The sequence below is a fragment of the Dipodomys spectabilis genome, unplaced genomic scaffold (assembly GCF_019054845.1).
Source record: "Dipodomys spectabilis isolate Male_0828 unplaced genomic scaffold, ASM1905484v1 ptg000001l, whole genome shotgun sequence".
Classification (NCBI taxonomy): Eukaryota; Metazoa; Chordata; class Mammalia; order Rodentia; family Heteromyidae; genus Dipodomys; species Dipodomys spectabilis.
This window is the reverse complement of record NW_024870678.1, coordinates 21,172,167-21,190,337: the sequence shown is the minus strand read 5'-3', so window position 1 is coordinate 21,190,337 and position 18,171 is coordinate 21,172,167. Positions and strand designations below refer to the sequence as shown.

The 18,171-nt window shown below is 41.8% G+C and overlaps 1 protein-coding gene across 1 annotated transcript in view; it reads left to right on the top strand.

The window, feature by feature from the left end:
- The window catches only part of Slc2a12 (solute carrier family 2 member 12), a 49,436-nt gene that overhangs the window by 26,778 nt on the left and 4,487 nt on the right, over positions 1 to 18,171 (top strand). Inside the window, exons 3-4 of the mRNA XM_042681981.1 lie at positions 12,590 to 12,712; positions 16,041 to 16,173. Coding sequence (XP_042537915.1) covers positions 12,590 to 12,712; positions 16,041 to 16,173 — 256 coding nt within the window. The remainder of the gene's footprint in view (positions 1 to 12,589; positions 12,713 to 16,040; positions 16,174 to 18,171) is intronic.

The following is an 18,171-nucleotide window of genomic DNA, read 5'->3' as shown; positions in this document are numbered from 1 at the left end:
GAGTCACAGTTCCACTTCTAACTTTATGGTGGTTTCTTGGACATAAGAGTCTCATGACTTTCCTGCCTAGGCTAACTTCAAATTTCAATGCTAATATCTCAGCCTCCTGAGTAGTGAGGATAACAGGCATGAGCCACTGACACTCAACTCTCTTCTTCTCTAAAGAAAACATACCATAGAAATTCTATCTCATTCCTCAAAATTGTGTGCTAGGACATTGGCTTAAACCAAGTTGGAGTTTAAAAAGACTTTTATTGGGAGAAAGATTTTCATACCATATTTTAAATACACTGTAAAACTTATTAACCTGATGTGATTATTGCTCTGATATTTCATCATTTTGAGAATTTATTGCTTGTAATACAAACAAATCCTTTGTGTAAATAGAGGTAGAAATGGGAAAGTACTGGCTGTTCTAAAGCAACATGGAAATGAAGATTAAGCCATCCTTATTAAATCTTCTTAAATATAGGTTGGCTTTGAACAGCATTCTTTAGCTGTATTAGATCACAGCATGATTTGCTACTGCCAGGAAAGTGTTTCTATTCTTAGGAGACAGTGTCTGCCTTACATTGTTGAACTTTCTCATCCTCCGTTTCCCAAACTGTCAAAGAATTTCTAGAATTTAGGAGGGATCATTAACATGGTGTCAAACAATCCTATGTACTTGTATTTATTCTAAATACATTTTAAAAGTAAGGTTTTACTCTAAGAAGTTGTCCACTGGCTTCAGCTGAGGAATTTGTGGCCCCTGTCTTCTAGTTCTTGGTGACTGAATTCAAACGCTTCCACCAAGCCATGCACTGGTAGTTCACACCTGTAATCCTAGCTATGCAGGAAGCTGAGATCTGAGGATCATGGTTCGAAGCCAGCCCAGGCAGAAAAGTCCCTGTGACACTTTCATCTCCAATTAACCACTCAAAAATCAGAAGTGGCACTGTGGCTCAAGTGGTAGAGGACTAGCCTTGAGTACAAAGAGGCTCAGGGACAGCTCCCAGGCACTGAGTTCAAGCCCCACAACTGATTTTAAAAAAATGCTTCTATCAAATGAAATCAGGTGTAAACACTACTGACATTATTTGAAACCTTTATTAGATATTTTGTTGTCCACACTCATCTTTTACTCGACATAGCCCAAGTCAGTCTCTGGGTTTCCAGTGTGTTTTAATTTTATGGTTTTTAAAAATTATCTTTAGGTAGTTATACAAAATTTTAATTCACCATGTCAGTTTAGGAGCACAATACATCTTGATCAATGTCACCTCTGTCCAATGTGTTTTTGTGCATTATTTTAGCTTCTTTTAATAACTGAGCACTTTTCAGGGCAAAATTACAGTGCCTTGCCACTGTGAGGACACAGATCTATAATGATTTCTCTTCTGCCTGTGCTTCATAAGATGGGCCAAAACCCAAGACCTAATACTATTAGCTCATGAGTTCTTTTGAGGTAATACTTGTGTAGAAACTTAGCCCTCTTTAAAGTAATCATTGTAACTTGGAAAAAATCTGTGGCTGTTTACAGTGATTATTAGGACTTTTTAAACCCAAAAGTTCATGTGCCCATAACTAACCTCTATCTTCTATCTTATTATTAGTGTTGTTGGATTAGGCCCAGATGGAAGAAATTTGTCCCAAGGTAATATATTAAATGAATAATGAGTCTGTGACTGTTATACTTCAACTGCTTTTTCTTTCTTTTTGTCTTTCTTCTTTTCTTCAAAGTTTGTTTTTGTTTGGTTGCACTGAGGCTTGAACTCAGGGCCTCACGCTCTAGCTGACTCAAGTGGCAGTCTACCACTTGAGTCACAGCTGTACTTCTAGTTCTTTGCTGGGTTAATTGGAAATAACAGCTTCACAGACTTTTGTGCTTAGGCTGGCTTTCCAACTGGGGTCCTTAGATCTCAGCCTCTTGAGTAGCTAGGATTAGAGGTGTGAACCTTTGATTCATATGCTCAAGTGGAACCTCACACTGAAGAGTGAATGGCAGAGAAAACTAAACAATCTCCCTCCAATCTCTTTTAGTGGCTCTGAGGACTGCTATGGACAGGAGTAAGCATGTGCTTACTTAAGCAGCGAGAGGAGAGAGTGGTAGGAAATCAACCAACTCTCCCAGCAGGTGTGGGTTTTTCGCCAGAACATACAGAACATGGGGCTCTATGGGGAGATTCAGGAATTTCCAGCCTTCCTGGAGCTAGTGATCAACATGGGTAATGAGCAAGAAAGTGAATTCATGTGTAATACAACTTCAGGAAAGACAAGTGTTAAGATTTAAGGGGAAGTCAGTAAAAAATGAAAAAGGAGAAGAGAAAAGGCACACTTAGAAAGAAAGAGCAGACCTGATAGGTACAGAAGGCATTTCTGAGGTTGCGATGCTGAGGCCCTGGCTTGTATGAAGAAAGCAGTGTGAAGATCTGCACAGCAGGAGTTTTAAGCAGAGGTAATAGCAGGTCAAGAGATCTTGAGGTGAACATGACCTTGAAGAGTTAGGGGAGAACAGCAAGAAGAGTGTGTTTTGCCTAAAACAACATAGTGCTGGGATTTGGAGAGGCCTTTGATTTTGAACTGCCTAGCCTTGATCCCAGCTTTGTATTGTACGACTTTGGGCAGCTCATCTCTCTCGAAGCTTCAGTTTCCTTATCTAGAAAATGGCTTGGGAGTAAATATTTCACTGTGGTAACCATGGAATGCAATGAACCATGTGTATAAGCAATGTTAAGATCCAGCATGGACTCAATACACTGAGTGGTGAGGGGCATTAAACACCTGGTAGGGATCTAGACATGAGAATAGTTCAGGTAAAACCAGCACTGATCTCAGCTGGTGTTTTGCTCAAGCCACTCAGGAACACACAGGAAGAGCTCTGTGGTTCTGTATTGATTTATGGTGGCATGGTCAACCTCAACTTCCTTTTTATCTCAAATGGGTTAAGACTATAGAAATTGCCTTGTGGGTGTGGAAAGTGTAGTTCAATTCTAGACCACCCACCGTTTAGAACATTTCTTAGGAAACCCGACTGGTTTCAGTAAAAGGTAAATGATGTGATTTCAACTGAAAACCACCCAAATCTTCATTCTTCTAAACTGATATAACTAATTGAGACCATATATCCTGTGCTCACACTGTTCTGCTTACTGTGGCTTCCCGAATCTAACATAAAACTTGGCCTGTCATTAATATTTGTTGGATAAATCAAGACCAGTACTTCAAGAACTCTTTTTCTGTGAGCTCTCTACTCTGGGGTTGATGTCTTGGTCTCCTCTGTAGGTAGGGAATGACAGGTCAATATGGGTTTTGTGAGGAACTCTATGGGCAGTTGGCCAAAAAACTGTCAGAATAAAACTGTTTGGTTGAGGTTGTAAGGCTTTCTCCAATATTTGATGACTAAAGACAGTTAATGTTTTAAATTTACTTAAATTAAGGCCACTTCAAAAATTTGTCATGTTAGATGACACGGCCATTTCTAACATTTTTTCACTTTGCTGTCCAACTATGAGTCCTCGCTAGCCACTCTTGTGGGGATTAACCATTCCAAAAGTACCTACTCCTATTTTGATTCAGTAGTTGAATATATTTAGACCTGGCTCTTAAAAGAGTTGAGGAAATTCTTTCATGATTTTCTTAAGAGAGCATGGGACAATGTAAACCTAGAATTTAGAGAGACTTCTAATCAGCCTTTATTATTTATAGAAATATTTCAATGGTTTAAGTTAGGTTTACAAATCACATTGAATCCTACAGATGTGTCATAAAAGGCCTTTCTGGAAAAGCATAGTATAACCAGTTAAGCTGGCAATAACAGTAAAGAGGCTGAGATTTTACAGTACATCAGGTAAGTAGAATATTGATGAAAGACACAGGACTCTGATCAGAGCCAAAGAATGGTTTATATTCATAGCAATGGCCAGAATACCAGTATTTGAGGTTGATCATCCAACCCCTGTCCCCATTGGGCAACGTGTTGACCCAATTATTGGTTTATAAAGGAGGAGACTCAAGCTCTGAGGACTCAGATCTTTTATCACAGGCCTGTTTTTGTTGCTGTTTCATTTTATGGAGTTGAACCAGAGTTTTGGAGATTTGGGTATCAGGAGAAGGCAGTAGAGTCATCATTTAAATTGAGATTCCACAACCAAATAATTCTGGCTCTTCAAAAGATATCATTCATGTCCTAGCTAAAACCCTTGACAATTCCAGGGATGTGGAACAGCTGGTTTTAATTTGGAAGTTTATTTAGCTGTTTCATTGTAAGACACACTGGGTTTAAGACAATGAATCTGATATTCTAGAAGTACATGAAGGGTGTCAACGAAGGTCTTGATTTTCCTCAAACTTCTTCCCAGACCCCAGGCCCTACACATTCAGAACTAGCATAGTAAAAGCTTTTGAAGTGCACGGCTTACTTTTCCATTGTTTTAAAAAATGAAATCACATACTTTTAGAAAAAAAAGGTATAGTGCCAAAATTATTATTTTTAACACAACAGTTCTATTACCAGATGCACACAACCCAATCACATAAAGGTTTATGTTAAAACTTTTACCTTCATTTTTTTCCTTTTCTTTTCTTTTATTAATTTGCATCTGTACTGGTGGTTGAACTCAGGGCCTTGAATTCTTGTTTAGCTTTTATGCTCATAGCTAGTGCGCTACCATTTAAGTGACACTTCTAGCTGTTGGCTGGTTATTTGAGATACGAATTTGATCTAAGCCTGCTAAGTAGCTGGAATTACAGATGTGAGCCATCAATACCGGGCCTATGTTCAAAATCTTTTAAGTTTTAACTATCCTCAATATTAACTGAAGGTTACCTTCCCCCCAGTAAACTAGGTTAAATATCATTGGGATTAATTAAAGTGGCAAATTATTTAATCCTCTGGTAATAATCACTAAGTCTAACACAAAGTCTATAAAAATAGCATGCATATAGCTCTTTGCCTCCAATCCAGAGGGAACAAGTAAATACGTGTGTCTAGCTTATAAAACCTTTTTCCTTCTGTGGAATCAGGGCCTAACCCCTGCATCTTTATAACACAAGCAGCAATACACACACGGAGACAAGGAACTTTCAGTTCTATCACCATCAGCAATTGCTCACAGAACACAGAGTGTTTTCACTTCCCCTCCTGACCTGCTTTTAGAGCCTTGTACCCATGAACATTATAAAGATGGGACAGAACAGATAGTAAAAACAGATTAGGGTTGTGACAAACATTTGTTAGTTTCTAGGCCACATGAACAATAATTCCAAAAAATATCTGCAACAATAAAAACAGTAATAGTTATCCCTGACATAGTGACACACATCTGTCATGCTGGTTATTCAAATCCCAAATCCAAGCCCTCCTGGGAAATGCAGAAAAAGCCTGTCTCAAAATTTAAAAAATGAAAAGAGCTGGGTATGTGACTCGGTGGTACTTAACATTCATACACTTGACCCTAGTTTCATTCCCTGATACTACCAAACAAATGAACAAAAAACACCATAAAAAACTCACACTACGCTCTATATTGAAGTCTAAATAATAAAAAGATACAGTGTAAAATAGTACATCTAAATCCATGTTATTCAAGTTAGATCTCAAACTAGAAAAGATGAATTTCTTGTGTCTCTTTCTCTCTCTCTTTCTCTCTCTCTCTCTCTCTCTCTCTCTCTCTCTCTCTCTCTCTGTGTGTGTGTGTGTGTGTGTGTGTGTGTGTGTGTGTGTGTGTGTGTGTGTGTTTCAGTTTGAATTCTAGTTCAGTGTTTTGCAAATTGGGGCATACATCAATACTCTGGGTGGTTTACTTTCCAATGAACTTTGCTTCAGTAATACTTCAGAGGTAATCAACTTCCAGAGCGCCAGGTTTTAAAGTATATCTCTCTTAAAATCTCTCCCTCCTGTCTCCCCAGTTATAAAGGTTCTCCCATTTAAAAGGAAGTTCAGTTATCACCTATCTGAACTCTTATTATGATACATAATGACAATGTTTAAAAACACAATAACACCAATCAAAAAGATACTTGGAAATACCTTCATGTAGGTATTGAGAAATCTGTCAGATGACTGGACTCTTTGCATTAGACATCATATTCCCAGTGATTTTGTTTTGGATGAAAATTACAAAAGGATGACCCAGTCAAGCCTCACAGGTAACTCATTGCCAATTCAAAGAAGTGACATCATTAGCACAAAACTTCTTCAACTTCCTCTATTTATTCTTCAGTAAAGTACATTTCCTATATTTAAATGAACATTCTAATGTTATTCTAGAAATAAGTGACATTCATCCATAGACATATAAGAAAAAAACTGTCTCAGCATCTCATTAAGAGACATTTGTGGGGCAGGTGTGCTGGTGCTTGTCCATAATCCTTGCTTCTTGGGAAACAGAGATGAGGAGTTTGACAGCGTAAGGCCAGCTAAAGCAAAAACTTAGTGATATTGCATCTCATCCTCTAAGCTAGGCACGGTGGAGTCATGTCTGTAATCTCAGACATGGATAGGAGGGTCTGCCATCCCCATCTGTGTTTTTCAAGTATCTTGGATTACCAGGTTCTATTTGGAACACTTGATTTTCCTTCCTTCCTTCTTTGTTCCTTCCCTTCCTCCTTCCTTCCTTCCCTCCCTTCCTTCCTTCCTCCCTTCCTTCCTTCCTTCCTGCCTGCCTGCCTTCCTTCCTTCCCTTCCTTCCTCCTTTCCTTCCCTTCCTTCCTTCCCTCCCCCCATCCCTCCCTCCCTTCATCCCTTCCTTCCTTCCTTCCTTCCTTCCTTCCTTCCTTCCCTTCCATCCTTCCTGCCTTCCTGCCTACCTTCCTGCCTTCCCTCCCCCCTCCCTCCCTCCCTCCTTCCCTCCCTCCCTTCCTTCCTTTCTTTTTCTTTCTTTTTTCTCTCCTTTCTTTCTTTCTTTCTTTCTTTCTTTCTTTCTTTCTTTCTTTCTTTCTTTCTTTCTTTCTTTCTTTCTTTCTTTCTTTCTTCCTTTCTTTCTTTCTTTCTTTCTTTCTTCCTTCCTTTCTTTCTTTTTTCTTACTTTCTCTCTTCTTTTTTTCTGTATTATTCCACTTAGTCCAATTTCCTCTAAAATATTTTTCTGAAAAATCGTTCAGCCATTTTGGATTAGAAAGTATTAGGGAAATATTGACACTTCATTTCATTGCTTTGTAACCTAAGTGATCTCAAATAATATTCTTAAGTATTTCTTTTACAAAAGGCCACAAGAACAACCAGCAAGGAGCCCTAGCAAAGTGAGATTCAAAACAGAGAAAGGAAAGAAAGCTACTGCACTGCTGATGGCCTAGGGTGGAGTCTCGTTTTTAAAGTACATAATTTTTCCACTTAGGGAACTCAGGCCAAAATGTAAGCACCTGGCTGGCTGGCGTAGTCTATTCCTGCTCAGGATTCACATTTTAATCGCCCCTTACCAAGGGAGACCTAAGTGTGCTGCAGTCTGCTTGCAAAGGCAATGAAACCCGCAGGGTTTGGCTTTATTCCTACGAAGAGCAAGGGCCTGGCTTTCTTGGCCAATCAGATCTATCAGCAGCCTGAGTTATAGGACTCTTTCCAAAGTTGCTAGGAGTCCTCTGGCAGGAGTTTCGAAACCTCGGTCAGTTTTTCAAAGTCGGCGTTAGCATGCCAGATGCTTCAGAAAGGAACTCAAGCCAAATGGCAGGTGTGTCTGGAGAGCTGCGGGATTTAACTCCAAAAATGGGAAAGGCTAAACCCAGTTTCTAGAGGAAAAACTGGGGCAGTGGCCAGAAATAAGCCAGAGGCAAGAAATAGATAGGATAACTGAAATAGGCTCATTGTTATTGCTACCAAACATCCCTCCTAATCTCCACTGAACACACAGAGATGTCAATATATATGTCCTTTTCTGTCTTTTTACAACACTCTGTAAACCATAAACCTGCAGATTCCCATCTAGGTCAGGCAAGTTCTGATGAGCAGCCTTGATGAATGTGATTCTCTGTGACATAGGAGTTCCATAGCTATGAACATGGCCAGGCCCCAGCCCTTGGGCATGTGAGGTCGTCACTGTGGAATAGAGCAGGCTGACACTTCAGGCTCAGTCTTTCGAGTGCTGGGATTACAGGTGTGCGCTATCATGCCTTGCAAATCATGACCTGTAAGAAAACTTCCACTGCTTGTTTTAAACATCACCAGATTACATTTCCTTGTGGTGTTTCATACTTCTGTGTTCTCAGAAATTGAAAGAGCATTTCTGTTTGTTAGGATTTGAACATTCACAGGCTCTTTCCAGAGAACTCTTAAGGCTTTTAGGCAAGGACTCTCTTGCCATAAATGCCACATTCAGGTTTTTTTTTCACTTTTCCTGGATCTGAAAAGATGTGACTTGGATATTAAAAAGACATACACGTTCCTTATTAGTGTGAGTGAAGTAAACATCCTCCAACTGCTACACCAGCCAGTTTGTCAATATTATTTCAACCAAGGCATTGGTTCTTCTCCTGAGATCAAAAAGGAAGTAGGAGCTTTCAGGCAGTAATATGTTTAGCTTGGGAAATGTCAGATGCAGAGCGGGCCTGACAAGTTCTCATCAGAACGCTGGCTAGGGGAAGTTTACGTTTCAATCTTCAGCTCTTTATTCAAGCAGGTTAAATTGCCCAGAATGTCAATCCATTGTGGAATTGAATGCAGGCTGAGAGCAAGCTTTCAGTGTGATCTTGAGTTTTTCTAGACCAGACACTGGCAGTTGAGACCTAGCATGTATGACCAGTGCTTTGTCCACCTGTCCTGTTTTCTTACTGATGATATTTGCCACTCTAGATTGCACAGAGACCAGCTCCTTTTCATCAGATGCAGTGAGGTTCTTTGGTGGCTTTGTGGTTTTTGTGAAAGAGGGCCTTTTCTGGGGCCTTAAGGATCACAGCTGCGCACCACTACTCCTGGCTGCCAGGTGTTTCTGATGACCCAGCAGTAACATTCTCAAATAACATCAGGTGCTTCTGAGAAACTCATGTAGCAGTGTGCCAGCAGCTCACGTCTGTAATCCTAGCTCCTCAGGGGGCTGAGACCTGAGGATGGAAGTTTGAAGCCAGTCCAGGTAGGAAAGTCAGTTAGATACTTATTTCTTTTCTTTTCTTCTTCTTCTTCCCCTCCCTCTCGCCCCTCCCCCACACATGGGGCCTGAACTCTGGGCCTGGGCGCTGTCCCTCAGCTCTTCAGCTCAAGGCTAGCGCTCTACCACTTGAGCCACAGCTCCACTTCCAGTAGATACTTATTTCTAATTAACCATCAAAAAGCTGGAAAAGAATGTGTGACTCAAGTGGTAGAGCACCAGCACTAAGTGGAAAAACCTAAAGGATAGCACCTAGGGCCTGAATTCAAGCCCCAGTACTTTTACACACACACACACACACACACACACACACACACAGAGGGGGAGAGGGGGAGAGAGAGAGAGAGAGAGAGAGAGCGCATCATGATGAAAGGTGGAATCAGGAAGAAGAGAGTGGAGAGATGATGTTAAGGTAGGGCTGGCAGGTGGATCAAGAAAACCTGAGACAACTCCTCTAGTAAAAGAAACTGAGACCCTTTGAACCCTCAAGCTCCCTGTGATGCTGTCCATAACCATGACCCTACTTAAGCCCTGCACCGCTGCCACCAGCGCACCATGCCTCATGTCTCCTGACCCTGCTCAGGCCACCATGGCATCCCTCTTCAACTCTCCATTAAAGTTGATCTGGTCTGAAGAAAGGAAAGAAAGAAAGAAAGAAAGAAAGAAAGAAAGAAAGAAAGAAAGAAAGAAAGAAAGAAAGAAAGAAAGAAAGAAAGAAAGAAAGAAAGAAAGAAAGAAAGAGAGAGAGAGATAGGAAGGAAGAAAGAAAGAGAGAGATAGGAAAGAAGGAAGGAAGGAAGGAGCTCCCATTCCCTCTTGCCCACGACTGGAGAGCACAAGGCATTAGGGACCCTCAGCTCCACCTCATCAAGTACCTATGGTAAAATGGGGCATACACCAGTCTGTGGCCTAGATTATTTGGCTTAAAATTTGAATTTATGGAATTTTATTTTATATTTTCCCAAGGACAATTACCAGAGCAAAAAAAAAAGCACCCCAAAGACCATTTGTTGAACTCTGCAGGTATCTCTTTACGAAGGAAGGGCCTCAGCCTTGCAGAGCTGGGGAAAGGTTACCTGAACACTAAGCTGGCTTCATTCAGGTAAAGGGTTCCATCAGGGCTATCATCTGTCAGAACTAGTGAAAGTCTTCTGAGGTAGAAAGGGGTGGGAGAAAAGAAAATGAGGTGAGAGGGTAGGCATGGAGAGTATCTTAGAATGCATTAAGGCTGGGTGTGGTGGCTCACACCGTAATCCCAGTGCTGGAGGAGGCTATAGCTAGGAGGACTGCTGTCTAAGGAAAGAACTTGAGACCTTAATTAACAAGTAACTGAATTGGGGAGTCCAAGGGGAGAACAGAAATGAAGGGAGAACAGGTAAATAAATGCAGCAGTGGTACTCACTAGACACTATGTTGAAAATGAACTACACACTTGTAGGGGGGGATGGGAAGCAAAACGTGGAGGAAAGAGAGGAAAGGGGTGACATAGTCCAAAAAGAAATGGGCTCTGTACTGTTTCATGTATCTGTAACCCCTCGTACAGCACCTTAATAATAACAATAAAACTGTAAATTTTTTTAAAATTTAAAGACAGTTTAGAAACAGTTGGCTAGAGACATAGCTCAGTGTTAGAGTACCGTATAAGGCCCTGAGTACAAATCCCAGTACCTCCAAATGGCATACTAAGTAAAATTCCTCATGAACTAGAACAATGATAATCATGTTGCTTTGATGAGTTATCTGTCATGTCTTCAAGGAGACCTGGTACAGATTCATTTGGAGAAGATCATCAAGGGGAAAAAAAAATATTTTTCCAGTCCCCTTCTACAATTCGATTCCATTTTTTTTCTTATTTTAAAACAACACATTTACTCTAAGCAGATGTCTTCTCTGCTGCCTATGATATGACATGAGAGGAAATTGGTTTTTTGTTTTTGTTTTTGTCGGTCATGGGGCCTAGAACTTTAGGCCTGGGCGCTGTCCCTCAGCTCTTCAGCTCAAGGCTAGCGCTCTACCAGTTGAGCCATAGAACCACTTCCAGCTTTTCCTGCTTATGTGGTGCTGAGGAATCCAACCCAGGGTTTCATGCATACAAGACAAGCACTCTCCCACTGAGCCACCTTCCCAGCCCTGGAAATTGTTCATTTTGAGGCACAGCTGACTGCTCAGTTAGGGAATGGGCAGTCTTAGAGGCTGCTGGCAGGTGGGCCCCTCCCTGGCTTGCTAGGTGCTGCTCCCAGGTGAGGATTATGTGGTAGGTGGGTGGAGATATTGAGCGTGCAGTGTGTTAGGTTTCAGAGAGGCAGGGCTGGGGCAGCTCCCGCGTCCTTTCCATACAATCAGCTCTGCTTACATTCCCATTCATTAATTAACACACATTTACTGGAGCCACTACCCAGGAAGCACAAGTGATTAAAATGCATGCACTCCTAAGCCTGTCAGCGTTTAATACCACCTCTGTCACTTAGGATCTTAGCTTTGTGATCTTGAGAAATTAGTTCCTCAAAGCCTCAATCTCTTACACAGAAGACAAGTAGTAATGGTTCTTTGTTTTATTATTATTATTATTCTTTAAGAAGTCATTGGAAAGGGTTTCAATTCAACATGTCAGCTTAGGAGTACAATGCCTCTTGATCAACATCACCCTTTTCAGCATTGTTCCCCACCTCTCCCAACCCCTCTTATCCTCTCAAGTTACCTGGTTCCTTTTGTGCATCTGTACATGGGCTATTACAAATGCATTCACCCACCTTTCCTCTCTCCATTCGCCTGCCCCTTTAGTTCCTACTTTGTGAGAGTTGGTGAGGATCAAATGAGACAGCATTGTAGAAATGTGTGCAAATTCAGGTCAGGCTGAAGTAAGAACTCATCTTTATTTCATTAGGCAAATTGGTTTGCTAGGCTCATCCTCCCAAGCAGTCCCGCTAGTGTTACTATTGGTAATGAAGTTCTCTCATCCATTTTGATGCCAGGAAGTGTCATCTCGCAAAAACTCACATGTCTAGTCTGGTGTAACCATCCTATCTGGAGCTCAGTTTAATTCAGGCTTTTCTCTACCCAGCTCCCCCAAGGCCAAGAGGCCCAAGTGGGAGGAGGGAGAACCGCAGGCGTCCTCTAGCCTTTGTGCCTTATTTCCGGTCACCCCTCAGTTGTGATGGCAGACTTCTCCAAGGTCAAGGGGAAAGAGGACTTGGGGAAGGGCACTGTCCGGAGCAAGTGCAGCTGGAATCTGGCCTTGAGGCACTGGGCACACAGACAAAGCTGGCTCTCGCTTACCCCACGCGCTGCACTTCCCAGGCCTGTGTCAGATCCCAGCAGCTCAGCTCTGCCCCTCCCATGCAAGTTTCTCTCCCTGGGCCAGAGGTAAAGCTAACAGGAGCCCTTTTCTTGGCTGTTCTGTTGAGATGTAAAATGGCCTTGGGCTCCAAGCACAAATGCAGGTAGGATGAGGGAGGAGAGGTAAGTCATCCACCCTGGGCTCTGATTCTCTTCACTGGCCCTGTGGTCATCTGTCCCTCTCTCTCTTCCTCCAGTGCCCTGGCTGGTGCTTAGCGAGATCTTTCCTGGTGGCATCAGAGGACGGGCCATGGCTCTAACTTCCAGCATGAACTGGGGTATCAATCTCCTCATCTCACTGACCTTTCTGACAGTTACCGGTAAGATGGTTGTTTTCTTCTCCTGCCTGGATCTTGTCCTCTCAGAGCAAATATTAGAGAAGTTTGTCTTCAGACACACACACAAAAAATGTTGTAGAAGTTTTCACACACATCCAGGAGAGATGGGAAGGAACCTGACACCCAGCACACAACACAATTCTCAGTGTTAATTAACTTACCATCTGGCCTGCTCTTCCCCTTTTCAAGTTATTTTGAGTCATATCCCACACTGGCATTTGACTGTAAAATTTCAGCCATGACCTCCAAAGGATAAGACATTTAAAAGAAAATGAAATGATAATACAGTCTCTATACATAATATAAGAATATTAATAATCGGCTAGGCGCTGGTGGCTCACACCTGTAATCCTAGCTACTCCGGAGGCTGAGATGTGAGTATTGCAATTCCAAGCCAGCCTAGGCAGGAAAGTCCATAAGACTCTTATCTCCAATTAACCACCAGAAAACTGGAAGTGGTGCTATAGCTCAAGTGGTAGAGTGCTTGTCTTGAGCTGAAGAGCTGAGGGACAGTGCCCAGGCCCAGAGCTCAAGTCCCACAACCGAGGGGAAAACAAAAAAGAATATTAATAATCATACCTACTCTGGGGCCAGGTATGGTGGCACACATCTGTAATCCTAGCCACTCAGAAGGAAGAGGTAGGTGGAACATAGTCTGAGACCATGCTAGTGCAAAGTGCAAGACCCAAGCCAGGTGAGGTGGCTCATGCTCATAATCCCAGCTCCACAGGAGGCAGAGATTAGGAGAGGATCACTGTTTGAGGTCAGCTTGGGCAAAAAGTCATTGAGACTCCCACCTCGACAAATAAACTGAGCCTGGTGGTGCATACCTATACTCTCAGCTATGTAAGAAGCAGTTGGGCAGACTGCAGTACAGTGTAGACTAGATGACAGCTCAAGATCCTATCTGGAAAACAAATTAACACAAGGGGATAGAAGCATGGCTCAAGCGATAGAGTGCTTTTGAGGCCCAGTAGTGCCAAAAAGAATGAAAAAGACAGACAGACACAAATCCACTGTGTTCCCAGGCTACCAATTGTCTTATAACTCTGTTATACTGTGGATAAATCGGGTCCAAACACATAACTTACAGTTTTCTTAGTGTGTTTTGTAATTTGAGAACTGCCTCCATTCCCTGTACCCTTTACCCCATCTTATATTTTAGCGTAGAACCAGGTTCCTTTGTTCTGTAGAATCTTTTCAGTGCCTGGATTTTGTTCAGTATACTTGTAGCACATGTCCTGTGTCCCTGCGTCCTTTTTCACTCAGGACTAGTGCTCTACCACTTGAGCCACAGCTCTACTTCTGGCATTTTGGCCATTAATTAGGAATGAGAATCTCATGTACTTTCCTACTTGGGCTGCTCCAAACTAGAATCCTCGGATCTCAGCTACCTGTGTAGCTAGGGTTACAGGCATGAGCCACAGATAGCACCTTTCCCAAGTTCTATCCAGAGAGGCGAAAGATGGACCAATGCTATAAGGGCTTTATGAAGCAACCAGCTGGACAAATCCTGAACCAGTAGCAAGCACAGAGAGAAAGGACTAGTTAAAACTGCAAAGAGAATTGCAGGGCTCACTGACTAATGGTTTCTATGCTTAGATCCCTCCACACTGCAGTTATAAAAATGGCCGCGGCATACAACACTCGGCCACTTTTGCTGCTCGACCCACTGTGGTTGTGACTGCAGCTGTCAAGGGCTATTTGTAGATCTCATCCGCAGTTGGTCTGAGCCAGCTACTTCCCCAGGGCTCCCTGATATACTGGAATTTTTGCTGCTGAGCCAGGGGTCATCACAGTACCAATGGTAGATTCATTTGGGGACCACCTCTCATCACTTAGCATAACTTGAACTTGACCAGTGACTCCAAAGGTTCTATCTCTTTGGCTAGAAGGACTCTAGGGAAAAACTAGGTTGACAAGTGAAATCTATCAAAATCTTGAAGTTCTTCCTTCTTGTGGATACAGCCTGGACAGTGCTCAGGCTATGAGTTCAAGCCCCATGACAGACAAAAATAAATAAATGAACTGGGCACCGGTGGCTCATGCCTGTCACCCCAGCTACTTAGGAGACTGAGATCTGAGGATCATGGTTCAAAGCCATCCATCCTGGGCAGGAAACTCCATGAGACTCCAATCTCCAATAAACCACTAGAAAACCAGAAGTGGTGCTGTGGCTCAAGTGGTAGAGCACTTGCCTTGAGCTGAAGAGTGGAGGGAAAGTGCCCAAGCCCAGAGTTCAAGCCCCACGGCCCACGACATAAATAAATAAATAAATAAATGTAAAAATAATGCAGTATTGCTGGTGTGAAATCATTTATTCAAATCAGAGTAAAGAGAGTTCATTCCAAGAAAAGCCCATCTGTACATAGATGACATTAAAAATGTCTACCAAGCTGGGTGCCAGTGGTGTGCACCTAACATTCTAACTATGTAGGAGGCTGAGATCAGGAGAACTAAATTTGTGAGACTCCATTCTAACAAAAGAACGCAGGTGCGGTGGCATGCACCTGTCATACTAGCTATGAGGGAAGCCTCCAAAAGGTAGATCGAGGTTCAAGCAAGTGCCCAGGAAGGAGGTAAAATGTATTTCAAAAATAACCAGTGCAATGGGGAGATTGAGGGTGGAGGGAGGGAAAGGGGGGGGGGGGAAATGAGGGAGGGGGTAACAAGTTAGACAAGAAATGTACTTACTACCTTACTTACCTAGCTGTAATGCCCCTGTACATCATCTTGACAATAAAATAACCAGTGCGGAAAAAAGTCTGAAGGTATGGCTTAGTTGATAGTGTTTACCTAGCAAGTGTAAGGCCCTGAGTTCAAATCACTAGAAACCCCCAAAAGAAAAAGAAAAATGCCAAAAAACAAGACTGTCCACCAAATAGAAACCAATCTGTACCAGTGGTGATTCCCAGGAGGGCATTTGTGAACACTAAGATGTTTTACCTCCTTCCCTGCGTACTTCTACATTGAAGTTTTTTGTTTTTGTTTTTTTTGTAAAGAGCATGTGCTTTGTAAAATATTAATAAAGGTGCTTTACCATTTTGAAAAGGGAAAACATGCCAATGCCATCAAGATGACATTGAGCTTGAGTTGTGGTGGTTAGGTAACAGCTGTTTACTCAAGAAAGCTGGAGTCATTTGTAAAACTGAAACTTCCAGAGCCTATGTTTTAATTTGCGAATCTACTTCCTGCTGACGTGTGAAAACACATAAGGCTTTAGAGCTACTCTAAGAAGCAGTGTTTACAAATGGGATTAAAGAAATACAAAACCCACTTCTAATCAATTTTTTTTTTTGGTCTGTTACAGATCTTATTGGCCTGTCATGGGTATGCTTTATTTACACAATCATGAGTCTAGCATCCCTCGTGTTTGTTATTTTGTTTATACCTGAGACAAAAGGGTGCTCTTTGGAACAAATATCAATGGAGCTAGCAAAAGCGTAAGTATTTAACCAACAGTAGTCTTTGGTCAAAATGTAGTTTGTATATCCAACAATGTAAATCTGATTGCCCTTGGCGTAAGACAAGGGGCTCTCTCTGCTTTGTCTTTAGTGTGACTGCTTCACCTAAGGAAGCAGAACCATAGTTTTCCAACAAGTCGGCCTTTTAGCGCTCTGTTAGTAAGGATTGAGAACCTTGCCAAGTAGGCTTACTTTGTTTGGGGTTTGGGATAGGTATTGAGATTGCAAGCCTGCTGCCCCAGCTCTGGGCCAGAATGATTGCTTTAGTTCTTTATCTCTATCAGGCTCATGGGTTTTTGAGCACACAACTCTTACTAAGGATATGATTGGCAGAAAAGTTCTGGGGTCTAAATGTCTACAATTGCCTTAAAGATAGCACATTCAAGTTAGTATTAAGGAAGGTGCAAGGCATTAGTGGCTCAAATCTATAATCTTAGCTACTCAGGTGGCTGAGAGTTGAGGACTGCACTTCAGACAGACAAATCCGAAAGATTCTTATATGCAATTAACCAGCAAAAAGCTGTACTAGAAGTTGCATTTTACTACTCAAGCTATTACTTCCAGTCCCACATTTTGCTGGTTAGGGTTAATTGGAGATGGAATCTTGAAGACTTTCTCCACACCCCCAAGCTGGGTTCGAACTGCAGTCCTCCACCGGTCAGCTTTCTGAGTAACAAGGATTATTAGCATGAACCACAGGTACATGGCTCATTTGTTACTTTTGTGTTATGCGATTAAAATTTAAATCCATGCTCTCCCCAAGCTCGTTACAAATTTTAAATTAGAACAGGACCGAAGCTAAGAACAAAAATAGAGGATATCAGTGCAGACAGACAGAAAAGATGCTGGCAAAACAATCCCACCAGTACCTCTTAGGTGTATGTTATGGTGAAGCCTGCCCAGTATTGGGAGCCGAAAGAACAAAGTTGCTTCTAGAAATCATGACTAACTCTTATGCATGCAATACTAAAGAGCTATAGGCATGCTTTGCCGGGTGTAATAGAGAAACACAGCTTTTAAGTGAAAATATGAACAGACTTACATAAACTGATCCAAGTATGTATAAAGCATGTGTTATACAAAGTTATCTTGGAGTGAAATGTCAGTAACAAAAAGCAAATCAAAACTGGTAAGTTACCAAATTATAAGGAAATATAGGATGGTGGAAAAACTGTAGAACTTGCTGGTTCATAGTGGCTGAAGTGAACTCATTGAGAAAGGTCACTGCTGAACTAAGTGAGCCTTTAGGAATTTAGAAGTTAACAAAACAAGGAATCAACTTTTGTAACCAGGGAAATCAGTCTTGATTAAAACTCCAATGGGTTCTAACAACTAAGAAATTTAAAAATCTCAGATTAACTTTAAATTTGGTACTACACATTGCTTACTAGTTTGGTCTCCACTTGCAAGGTGGGTTCTTTTGCCTTTTTTACAAAAGCTGAGAAAACAAAGATTCTTCCAAGGATGTTACATGCTGTAGAAAATAAATAGTGACTCAAGTTGCGAGGTCAGAAAAGCTATCTGCTATAACGCAATTTGAAAGGATTTTGGTCTGAAGATCTGCTCTGACAGCTATAATCTTAGAATGTTTGCCCTATTTGCTCTTTCAACTGTGACTTTATTCTTTTTTCCCTCCCAATAAGAGAAAACAAACAAGCAAATGTTTTATACAGATTTGAGTTCTGAGGCTTCAATTATTTCCACTTTTAGTGGTTAATTTGAGGCGGCCATTCTTGCAGGCAAATGTGCATCTTCTAAATAAGCAGTCAGCACCTATAATAGGCTTTGCACTGATCTGGATGCCTCATCCACTTTAGGAAAAAAAGAACAAAAATACCAGAACTAAAACATGGTTTTTGGGGGGATGGGAGGGACTATTTTGGTTGGTTAATCAGAGGAGGTTATTGTAAAAGGTAAGTTTTACTTGAAAGATTGGGGTAGGGAGAGGATTTGTATCAAGAAGAGCTGGCTTGCCAG